General features: G+C 38.1%; 2 protein-coding genes across 4 annotated transcripts; one reads left to right on the plus strand and one right to left on the minus strand.

Annotated features, from left to right (window-relative positions):
* Positions 1-632: 632 nt before the first annotated feature.
* LOC107563056 (heterogeneous nuclear ribonucleoprotein H3-like) lies at positions 633-8,193 on the plus strand. 3 transcript variants are annotated; one of them, XM_016247838.1, is made up of 10 exons: positions 633-651; positions 2,331-2,440; positions 2,534-2,689; positions 4,827-4,970; positions 5,425-5,563; positions 6,052-6,242; positions 6,850-7,055; positions 7,157-7,292; positions 7,405-7,461; positions 7,552-8,193. In XM_016247838.1, the coding sequence occupies exons 2-10, from the start codon at positions 2,353-2,355 to the stop codon at positions 7,641-7,643; spliced, it is 1,209 nt and encodes a 402-aa protein (XP_016103324.1). In that variant the 5' UTR covers positions 633-651; positions 2,331-2,352; the 3' UTR covers positions 7,644-8,193. The 3 variants fall into 3 exon arrangements, with proteins under 3 accessions (XP_016103324.1, XP_016103323.1, XP_016103325.1); XM_016247837.1 differs by lacking the exon at positions 633-651 and adding an exon at positions 1,493-1,561; XM_016247839.1 differs by lacking the exon at positions 633-651 and adding an exon at positions 1,493-1,561 and having other exon boundaries at positions 7,570-8,192.
* A 602-nt stretch (positions 8,194-8,795) lies between these two features.
* On the minus strand, positions 8,796-11,987 carry LOC107563057 (RUN and FYVE domain-containing protein 2-like). The gene is made up of 6 exons (XM_016247840.1): positions 11,770-11,987; positions 11,524-11,653; positions 11,245-11,339; positions 11,111-11,159; positions 10,899-10,979; positions 8,796-9,817 (listed from the first exon to the last, which is right to left on the minus strand). Coding segments are annotated over exons 1-6 (501 nt in total). The 5' UTR covers positions 11,772-11,987; the 3' UTR covers positions 8,796-9,673.
* Positions 11,988-12,288: the final 301 nt, after the last annotated feature.

Consider the following 12,288-nt stretch of genomic DNA (forward strand, 5'->3'; position numbering starts at 1 on the left):
ATGTAGGGTTAGCAGTGTAATTATAAATGTAATTACACAAATTAATTTCATGTAGTTATGTCGGTGTTTTTTAAAATATTAATACCAAGTAAAATGTATGTACACAACAAGTGCATTGTATCAAGTGATTCATTAAAACTTTAGTAGGCTACATAGTTAAAAGACACTTGATGATCTGGAATCAGTTGCCATACTAATATTTGCATAGTTTAATTTTTCACTGTCAACACAGGCAGTGTTAAATTTAATTTTCTGTGCATGTTGATGAAAGAAAATTCATCAACATGCAATCAAAGTGATAGGGGGGGATCAAAGTGATAGTTCTAATTAACTTCATGGCTTTCACAGTCTTTCCACAGCTGCATTTGTTTGTAGAGAGCTGCAGGCAGTCTCTCGCGGTAGTACACATGGCCCCATATGTGCCACATTGCAGTATTATACAGGATTAAGTATAAACCTAGTGACTACGCTCGATGACTCTTCCGTGATGCATGCGCAACATGCGCTTGGAGCCTCGGCTCACACGTCAGACCGTTCGGTGCGCCTGCAGCGAGGTCAACGTCCTCTGACAGGCCGCGTTCTCGCGAGAGTTCGACTGTCTGGACTACTGGACTGCCGTTCAGGGTTACCTGAGAGGACGGGCGCTTGACGGTAAGAAGCTATTCGCTATTCATGTGCATATTTCTTCATATTTAACTTTTCATGTATAAGTTGATCATTTACATTCAATGGAGAATACATTTTGTGTACTTTGGATCGCGGAAGTGCTGGTTTTTGTTCCAGAATATGTGAACTTGTCGGTCGTTGATTCCTGTCAGAAGAATATCTCGCAAATTTTATAGTCGTTGCGCTTAAAGTTCATCAGTTTCGGTTGCGGTTTGTTTGACACATGACCGAACTGTTTTCCGAATGCTATATATAACATGTACCATGTTAGCTTGGTCTTAAGTTTAAAACACTACTGTATTTTGACCTATCGGGTAGTGGTTTTCTAGCTAGCTAACTAACTTGAATTGACGTTATATAAGGCGCCAACTGATTTATACTAGTCAGTATTCCTAACTACACCAAAACATGTTGCGTTTGTGTGAAATGTCTTTATTGTTTGTCTTTTTATCTCTTGAAGGAAGCCTCTGACTATTGACATGGCTCGCTCTCAAAATATAACGTTATTGAGTTGCCTAACGTTACCTAGACAGCATTTTTGGGCGTCATACGTGCGTTCTTACGTTCCGAGCTCTCCTGAAATGCCCCAAAATGCTTTCCAAGTAGACAACTTCCTAGGTTTGTTGCACTAGCGAGGTTAAGACAGTACACATGGCCCCATATGTGCCACATTGCAGTATTATACAGGATTAAGTATAAACCTAGTGACTACGCTCGATGACTCTTCCGTGATGCATGCGCAACATGCGCTTGGAGCCTCGGCTCACACGTCAGACCGTTCGGTGCGCCTGCAGCGAGGTCAACGTCCTCTGACAGGCCGCGTTCTCGCGAGAGTTCGACTGTCTGGACTACTGGACTGCCGTTCAGGGTTACCTGAGAGGACGGGCGCTTGACGGTAAGAAGCTATTCGCTATTCATGTGCATATTTCTTCATATTTAACTTTTCATGTATAAGTTGATCATTTACATTCAATGGAGAATACATTTTGTGTACTTTGGATCGCGGAAGTGCTGGTTTTTGTTCCAGAATATGTGAACTTGTCGGTCGTTGATTCCTGTCAGAAGAATATCTCGCAAATTTTATAGTCGTTGCGCTTAAAGTTCATCAGTTTCGGTTGCGGTTTGTTTGACACATGACCGAACTGTTTTCCGAATGCTATATATAACATGTACCATGTTAGCTTGGTCTTAAGTTTAAAACACTACTGTATTTTGACCTATCGGGTAGTGGTTTTCTAGCTAGCTAACTAACTTGAATTGACGTTATATAAGGCGCCAACTGATTTATACTAGTCAGTATTCCTAACTACACCAAAACATGTTGCGTTTGTGTGAAATGTCTTTATTGTTTGTCTTTTTATCTCTTGAAGGAAGCCTCTGACTATTGACAACATGGCTCGCTCTCAAAATATAACGTTATTGAGTTATTGAGTTGCCTAACGTTACCTAGACAGCATTTTTGGGCGTCATACGTGCGTTCTTACGTTTCGAGCTCTCCTGAAATGCCCCAAAATGCTTTCCAAGTAGACAACTTCCTAGGTTTGTTGCACTAGCAAGGTTAAGACAGAAAAAAAGACTAACACAAACTATTTTGATTGAGTTTAGGTAGGCAGCTCACTAGGTTTAGAGGCATGGCCCATGTATTACAATCATGTATTTTTCAGATACAGTCCTGACAAGGTAGACATGTCTCATAATGATGAAGGATATGTGGTACGGATCCGTGGTTTACCTTGGTCATGCACACAAGAGGAAGTGGCCTCCTTTTTCTCTGGTATGCAAAATCTCAAACTGAAAGCACCTTTTGTTGTGCTCTATGTGAGTTTACAGAAAAAGAGCTGCAGTTGTGTCCTTTTTTCATTTCCAGATTGTGACATTGTAGGGAAAGTGAATGGCGTGTGTTTTACCTTCTCCAAAGAGGGGAGGCCGAGTGGAGAGGCGTTTGTAGAGCTGAAGACATCAGAGGACTTTAAAAAGGCTTTGGCAAAAGATCGTAAATACATGGGTCATCGTTACATCGAAGGTACTGGACATTCCTGTCCACAATGTAGAAAAGACTAGTATGAGTTTTTGTCTTCTGTTGAACACAAAAGATGATATTTAAAAAAATGTTGACTTCCATAGGTATTTTTCTTTTCTATACTGGGTGAACCATCACTTTACCATGAATGATTGGACAATTATAGTTTTTAATGGAATATTGCGTTTAGGCATGGGCCGGTATGAGATTTTGACAGTAAGATAACCTTAAGCAAAAATATCACAGTTTCACGGTATTGTCGTTACAGCTCTAAAATGTGTTATTTTTAAATGACTGGGAAAAAGAAAAAAAACTTTTTTCCGCTGAACACAATATTTTGTTTTTGAGCAGCATACAGAATATTAGGAACAGTAGAATTTGTTTATTTTTTCTTTGATTTGTTTCCTAAAAAGAAGAAAAGTAAAGACTGACATCTTTATTTAACCTAAATCTGTAATTAGTTATTTAATTTTAGTTATATAATTCATATACATATAATTTCATATCATTTAGTTTTATAATTTCATATACATAATTTGATTTAATAACCCAATTTGGTCTTCAACGTCTCTGGCCTGTGTTAACAGGCGTTTACAGACTTCAAATTTTCACATAAATGATTTTTTTGGAAAACGATTGCATTGCAACGCAGTTTGTGCAAGTCCAGAACAGAGACAAGTTGCTTGCAATAAGACAAAAAACGGCCGGTTGCGTAAGTTCCAGGGGCAGAAGTTCGGCCATCCTACACACGTGACTGACTGCTCGCTCGCACCAACAGGAGGAGGAAGGTCGTGTTACTCTCTACACTGCACTCAACCTGAGGGATTCCTACACTTTCAGTCTTTGAGGAGACATGAAAAACAGCGCATACTGCAGGAACGGTATAACGGAAAATATTAGTGGTTTTGAAACCGTGACATTTTCAAATCGCAGTATACCTTGAAACCGGTAATCGGCCCATGCCTAATTGCATTGCGTTTATTATAAATGATTTATTCTTTATATTCTATTTTTTTATGCATGTGCCCTTGTAATTAGAAATGCACCAATACTGAAGTTCTCCACCGATAACCGATTATTCAGAATGATATCTGCCGATACCGATAATTTGATTATTCTTTTTTTTATTAAAATCTCTCCTAACTAATGCTGTAAACTATACTGGGAACACTCTCATTTGGTACATTGCTGTTATAGCCTATTAAAGGTTAAAATGAATAACAGAGCTATTATATTCAACTGCTATTTATTTTCAGATATAATTACACTCAAATAAAAACTGAATTGTCTATATACAACTAAATTGCACATAACGTTTTCATAAACAACTGTCTTCATGTCAGATTTGTCAGAGAATGAGCTCCTCTTTAGTGTTTTTTGTAGCTAACTGAGTGGAAGAGACTCATACTCCACGCTGTCGCTTGAACTAAGCCACATTTAAAAGCGTCAAAACAGCATTTATTGTTTGAATTTCGAGACAGAATTTGGAAAAATTAGACTTTGTTTCTTATCACAAGTAACAAAGCACAAAACTCTTTGTGATTATTGGATGGGAGGTGCATTGTTTGGTTTTGAGAGAAAAAAAAAGCATGGATCTGGCAAACCCTGGCTTGAACTACGGGTGATTCATTGGGTCAAATAGAGCCTGCTTTAAAGTTGTGACAGCCCTAGATTCAACACGGTAGATTTTCTTCACACACTGTATAACTTGCAGTCTGACACGTTTTGACCCCATCCTTTTGATTGACAGGATATAATTGGCCCTGATCATTAGCTGTTTTTAATCAATCGGCCGTTGGCCGGTAGTAAAAAAAAATAGCTTTTATTGGCCAATACATTGGTGCATCTCTGCTTGTAATCAAAAACATTAACATCCCCTCCTTGCAACAAAATCTCACATGCCGCAATTAGCAAACGACAATGATCCAGTCCATCACAGTTGTACAAAATCTTGCCCTTTTTTTTTTCTTGTTTGAGAAGTGGCTTTACTCAGATATGCATCTCTAAGAAAGAAAAGATGACTGCAATATCTCTTTCATGCTGATTTTAAATAGCACAAGTTAAAGCACATGATATGTTTGCACATTTGTTTTTGAAAATGTATATTAATTGATTGTCTGCCTCTTGACCCTTCCCACAGTGTTCAAGTCAAACCTTAGTGAGATGGATTGGGTGCTGAAACGCTCCGGTCCCACAGACTATGACAGCAGCAGTGGTTGTATGTTGCGTCTAAGAGGACTGCCGTTCGGCTGCAGTAAAGAAGAAATTGTACAGTTCTTTTCAGGTACATCTGTTGTTTCACTTCAACACCTCCTAGACTTGCAGGTATTGCAAGGACATCTTTTTAAAACTACTGAAAATTTTTTGTGGTTTTTGAATCATGTCAGTTCTTCCTTTTTATGTCTTTATATAGTCAGTCAGATCAAATTGTGAAGGTTTTTCTTTTTATATATTCTTCTAACTGTCATATCAACAGATTATTAAGGATGTTTTGGTTGTATTTAACAATTTATATGTCACCAGCATCACAGAGGCAGCTGTGCTATGATTTCTTGATTAATTGATTTTAATTTCATGGATTTATCCTTTGTGGTTTGCTCTAGGGTTTTTGTCTGACATAGGGAATGATTTTGGCATCATCAGGGCTCATTTGGGGGGGGATGTATTTTCTGCAGATGAGAATGTTGCGGCTCTTTAACATGTCTCCCCATGTGGGGTTATTTGTCCTTGGGTTAAAGGGTTGAAAATCGTGCCAAATGGGATAACATTGCCGATGGACTACCAGGGGAGGAGCACAGGGGAAGCCTTCGTGCAGTTTGCCTCAAAGGAGATAGCAGAAAAGGCTCTGGGGAAACACAAGGAAAGAATAGGGCACAGGTGGGGCTGGCAAGACTGGGCTGGGTGCTAATGCTCTCTGCAAATGTGGGGTGGGGGGTCATGCATCTTTCTGCTCTGGAAAAAGATGGTATGATCATGTTATTACACTTGCAATGTTTAATTTTACATAAACATGTGACATGAGGGGACAAAAAATAGGCAGAAATATGGTTTCATGATGTGGTTGGGCAACATACTGCAGAAGCAAAGGAGCCTTTTTATAACAGGCACTATACGATACTTTTAAGATTCTGTTTCTGTCTGAAATTGGCCTTTAGATACAGTTACATTTTATGACTGGGCAGAATTTCAGACACTTGCTACTTCTCCCTCTGGTCAATAACTGACAGTAAATTGTCAGTTATTGTGATGCCATAATGAATTTAGTCAGTAGGCCCCAAATACTGTCTTCCCTAAAATCTTCTTCATTGCTGTTAAACATTTAGCAGCCTGTACGTTTAACATGTTGCATTTAAAAATAAACTCAGGTACATAGAGATATTCAAAAGCAGCCGAAATGAAATGCGTGCATACTACGAAGTACCTCGGAGGATGATGGGACAGAGGCCTAGTCCATATGACAGACCCGTGATGGGACGCGGGAGCTTCTTTGGGTCCAGTCCTGGAAGGGGAGGTGCCGTCCTGGACCAGGTGCGCAGCGGAGGCGCTTACAGTGGCGGTATGCTACTTTAATAGTGCTTAGTAACTTTATTAACGCTTACTGGGTTTTAGTTAATAAGATAGATAGCTAATTAACAAATATGGGGTTGAATGGCTATGTACACTACCGTTCAAAAGTTTGGGCTCAGAAGGATTTTTATTTATTTTTTTAATGGAAATAATACTTTTACACTGCAGGGGTGCATTCAATTGATCAAAAGTGACAGTAAAGATATTTATAATGTTATAAAAGATTTCTATTTGTAAATAAATGCGAATTCATCAAATAATCATTAAAAATATATTACCCTTTCCACAAAAATATTAAGTATTATAGTACAAAATGCAAATCTCTTGAGCAGCAAATCAGCATATTAGAATGATTTCTGAAGGGTCATGTGACACTAAATACTGAAGTAATGGCTACTGAAAATTTTGCTTTAAATAGTAATAATATGTCACAGTATTGCTACTTTTTACAGTATTTTGATCAAATAAATATTGCCTTGGTTAGCATAAGTTTTCCCTAAAAAAAAATAAAAAATCTTACTGATCTCAAACTTTTGAACAGTTCTTTCACTGACAGGAAGTGATCTAAAAGTATTGATTTGTCTCTCCTTCGTAAGGATATGGTGGGTTTGACAACTACAATGGCTTTAACAACTACTGCTTTAGTAACGGCATGTTTGAAGAGCGTGCGCGCGATGATAGAGGAAAAGGAAGAATGGGGGGTCATGGCTACAGCAGCGATTCAAACTCAGGCTTTCACAGTGGCCATTTTGTTCATATGAGGGGCCTACCGTTCCGCGCTACAGAGACAGATATCGCACATGTAAGAAAAACCACAGTGTTGCCACTGCACACATTCTTACAATATTTTGTTTTACAGTAAAGTATTATTGCCTTTGTGTGAGTGTTTGGTTTCTTTTTCAGTTCTTTGCCCCTTTAAATCCTGTGAGGGTGCACATTGATGTAGGACCTAATGGAAAGTCTACAGGAGAGGCAGATGTTGAGTTCAGATTTCACGAAGATGCTGTGTCTGCCATGTCAAAAGACAAGAATCATATGCGTAAGTTGTCTCCATTTCCAAACCTCTGTCTTAGTCAAACTGTACTGCTATCCTAATTTTCTTTTTTTTTTTGAGTATCATATTTATCCTTCCACTGACTTCCTCCCTGCAGAGCATCGTTACATTGAGCTTTTCCTGAATTCAACTTCAAGTGGGCCGTCCGAAATGGGTTAGTATGACTGCGTGGATTGTTATTATGTAATAGTTTTGTTGAAGAAGGTGTGAAGACAACATTCAAATCCATGTCTTTTGTTTTGGGGGCATAAAAACACTGCAGGCCGCGGAGGAGGATTCTATGGCAACTCTGGCGGTATGGGCTCTCGAGGAAGTGGACTAAGGGGGATGTATTGAGGATGCTTAAAATTCATGCACTTTTCAACCCAAAGTTGGAACTTCCAGCATGGAAGATCTTTTTATATGAATATGTTTTCACATGTTCCTATGAAATATGCCCACAATATTTTCCAGACTCGAAGAAAATTAAATCTAAATTCATATATATATCTAACATATATATTTGAGCTGTTGCATATAGATTGACCGGCTACTGTACATTTTGCTTAATGAATTTTATATGACATTCTGTGTTAAAGTCTAACTAAAGAGATGCGCTTTGTATGTATTTTGACTCAAAAATGAGTGTGAATAGCTTGAAGCTCAAGTTGCGTGTGAGACTGCACTTTCGTTTTCTTTCCCAAAGCAATAACATCATTTTGGATGTTTACCTGTTTTTGCTGCTCATTTCAATTTCTAATTGAAACCGGTGACATTTACACATCCATGGAATAAAACCTTTTATGGATATATTTTATTTTTGACCTAAGAATGTTCATTGATGACAACTGTAATGTAAGAATAAAGTGTGATATCTTGCTTTTGGTCAAAGCTAGATGAAACATTTGGCATCAGTCCATTCATATATTGTTTTTTTTAATACACCGGAAGATTTGCGTAGCCTTGAGTTTCGTTCATTACCGTTTAAAACTTGAGGATCAGTAGGATTTAAAAAATGTTTTGGCTGCATTTTATTTGATCAAAAATACTATAAAACGGTAATGTTATGAAATAACAATTTAAATATTGTTACAGTTTAAATAATAAAACGTATTTTAAATGGATTTATTCCTGTGATGGCAAAGCTGAATTTTTAGCAGCCATTACTTCAGTCTTCAGTGTCACATGATCCTTCAGAAACCATTCTAATATTCTTATGTGCTCAAGAAGCATTTCTTGTTTTTATGAATGTTGAAAACAGTTGCGCTGCCCAACATTCAATCTTCCACATGCATTCTGTCATCTGATATATCTCATATATATATATATATAAAAAGCAGGAAAAATGAAATCTTTCCTGATTTTTATAAAGTAACCTTACTATTAACTTTTACCGTATATTTAAAATTTTATATTATCTAGATGAACGATTACTGGACTGAAGCAACTTAGGTTTACTTAGAAGAGTTACGTGTTTGCTGAATAAAACAATTTCTTTCAAAACAAATCTTACTGACCCCAAACCTTTGAACGATAGTGTGCGTGTACTGCGACACCTAAATGCTAAAATCCATCACTCGAGAAGTGGAACTATAATCAACTTTAGTGGTTTAAGGCTATGTATAGTTTCATACATAAAATTTAAGTTAACAGCTGTATTTCGAGTAATTATCCAGACAAACGGTAGCACAAATACTCAAAATGTGTAGTGTTCCAGTTCTGTACCAAGGTAAATCTGCAATTGTGAAATAATACCGTTTGCAGACAAGAAACCTGAACACCATATTCAGAACATTATTTCTGTGCTTTTTGAAGTGAATCCACCTCTCTGACAACAATTTACTTGCATATACATACCGTTTTTGCCCATCTAGATTCAGGGAAACATTTCAAATCCTTATTTGTCAGTTTGGCTTGTTATACAGGCACATATGAATGTAAGGTTATGTATTTCAACTGAATTTGAAATGTAATTGCTCAAGAAAAGATATCCCTTTAAGTAACTGCCTTTGCTTACTTTTGAATCTTGAGGAATGAAACCTGTTCACCCTTATATATCTAAAGTATACAATGCATGGGAGTGTTGTACTAGTACTGTATAAATAATCTAAATCAGTCTACTTGCAGCCCAGATGGAGGCACTCAGTCATTAATCCATTTGTAAACTCATTTCTTTCATTGCACACTCTGTGACAAACACTGCATTGGCCATCTGCACAAGTGCCATTAAGTCTTCTGAGGCAACAGGCTTTATCCTATGTAAATTGTAAACTTCAAACACAGAGAAACGGGTGCATCCATTTTGGTCACTCTGACGATGCGGGACAGCACAGGCTGCGAGTTAAAGCTGATTTTGGCCCTTGTTACGATGTGCTGTCATTTCTATCTTACGTGGCATTGGAGGAGCAGCGCTGGAGGAGCAGAGCGTGGCAGGTGTCGCAGACTCTCACGGGTTTGGGTGAAGCAGGGAGCGGCAGCTCATTATCCGAGCAGGCATTGCAGAAGATCTCTCCACAGTTCCTGCAGTGGTGCTGTTCAAACAAAGACAAGCAAGAGAGCTTTCAAGATGCTTGGCATGGATGCAGATATGAATGTCGGTTTGCAGTTAATTTTATGAGAAGGGGCGGGGTTTAGGCAGATTAAATCGGTGTCCCAATTCAGGGCTGCATCCTTAGAAGTCCACAAAGATCGAACTGAATGTTGTTAAATGGAAAATTCTAGCCTACAGAAGATTGTTCTTGTCGCCTAGCAACTGACCGCTGCATTTACTAGAGGACTTTTATGAAAGTAATATTCAACTGTCTGAAAACAAACCAGGGTTCACAACCGGTCTAAATATGTTTACCTTGGTCCATTATATACTTAAAAAAAAAGAATAAACTACCAATAAAATCACATCTTGGTAAGATATGTCAACATTTTAACCGCTTTAAAAAATTATTATTTTTTTTTTTTACATTTGTATCATTAGATACTTGAGCAAGTTAACACCAAATATTAACATTTAAAAAAAGTGTTGTAATCTGCCATTTTGAAAGTCCTGTCATCTGTCTAGGCCAGGCCGTGTTGCATCCTTTGTAGATCGGGAAATAAAGGACTTAATTCAAGGTCGCATTTGAGACTTTGAAATGGGACAGCTTTGTCGCACCACTGTGACGCATTCTGTTTTGGAATGCTGCTTTCGAAGGATGCAGCCTCTGAATTGGAACACAGCTTAAATGTCTGGAGAGGTCTGGCATACGTCACCAGAAAGAAGTATGTCGTTTCACTGGAGGATCGAGTAATGACATTTTAATTAAATATTGGGATGTCCCAAAAAAATTAAACATGTATGGATGATAGATCCTTCACAGTAAGATCAATAACATGCATTTAGAAAAGTTTTCATTTCATGCCGACTTCAACAGTACAGAGCACCACTTGCCAACTCAGTCTTTTATTCAGGCGTCATCTAATCCTCATTTGGAAATGTTTTCAAGTCTTAAATCCAGTACGGTCTTTGTGCCAGTGAATTTCTTTATTTAGAGCAGTTGAATTTGTGTGGATGTGTGAGATTGGACAGCAAGCTGTGATAGAGACAGATGTATTACAGCGTAGCAATTTGGTTCTGACCTTTCTCCTGGAGATTGAAAATTCCTTCTCACAAAGCTTGCAATGCGTAGCATCTTTGTCCTTCAGCCAAACCTGTCCACCCTGAAATCAATTGTTTATTAATATGAACAAGTTAAATTACTCTTACAAAAAAATATATACTGTATATCATGGTACATGTCCACAAACATGTTCCAGGTACTTTTTTGTTGATCTCAAACAATGTTTCAAACCTGAAGTGCCTTGTTGGCTTCCTTTATATCTTCGATTTTCAACTTTGACCTAAACAAGAAAAATGTGTGTATCAGTAAAAGAATAACATGATTTGAAGGCTTCCAAATGTCACTTATATATAAATCCTACATACTCGCTGAGTTTGCAGCCCAGCTCCTCCAGCGCCTGTTCCTGCTCTTCACAAACTCCCTTCAGCTGCGTATTCTCATCCTGCAACCTGTGAAACTCCTGATAAGACACAAGGGCACGTCAGAGCCCAAGACAGGATGTTTGCATTCAGCACAACGAAAACATCCATGAAGAAGCCGTTTAAATGACACAAACACCTTAATCCTCATACAGATGTATTGTGGACTTAATGGTTATTATATTTCTCTCCCTCGCCATTGTTGAGATGAGAAACTCATCTTACTTTTTTGAGTCCGTTGATTTGCTGTGCTTCAGCAGTAAGTTGTGCGATGGTCTCTCGTTCTCTTTCTAATTCATTCTGTAACGTCTGCCGCCAGTCCCTCTCTATTTTCATGTCTGTTTCCAGCTGCATCCTAAACAAGAAGTGTCAATTAAAATCTACTTCCTATTTTCCACACCAGCATAAATGGGACATTGTGATACAAATTTTAAAATTCGAATTCTCTTCCATAGCCGTTGCAAAACTTACATTTGTTTCTCTCTCTGGGCAATCTGCTTTTGGAGACTGTCAGCTTTGTTTGTGAAGTCCTGCTTGAATTTGCGCACCCCGTCTTCGGCACCGGCACGTTCCCTCTCGGCATCCTGCAATCTGGTGTAATTCAAACCAACTGGGTAAAACTACGGCTCTGAATGGAATGGAATGGGCGGGAATGTATTGGAACAAATGGGAAACAAAATAAAAAGATGGCCATAATTCAACAGCCACAATAGAGCGGGAACAAATACAGAGCCGGAAAAGCAAGAAAGTTGAAAAGAGTTGGCAATTTCATAAGTGTCGAGGTTACTTTGATTTTCTAACGTTTTTTGACAAATAATTCACAGAGTAAACACTGACGAGTAGTTGAAAACATCAAATTTATTGAAGTCTGTGATAAAAGACAACATCATATTTGTGGTTTCTTTGACTGTTAAACGTTACAGGTAAATATTTACGCTAGAGAACCACAAGAAAGATTTGCTCACTAAATAGTATGTGGAAAAACAGTAA

The sequence above is a fragment of the Sinocyclocheilus grahami genome, unplaced genomic scaffold (genome assembly GCF_001515645.1).
Source record: "Sinocyclocheilus grahami isolate Dianchi unplaced genomic scaffold, SAMN03320097.WGS_v1.1 scaffold855.1, whole genome shotgun sequence".
Classification (NCBI taxonomy): Eukaryota; Metazoa; Chordata; class Actinopteri; order Cypriniformes; family Cyprinidae; genus Sinocyclocheilus; species Sinocyclocheilus grahami.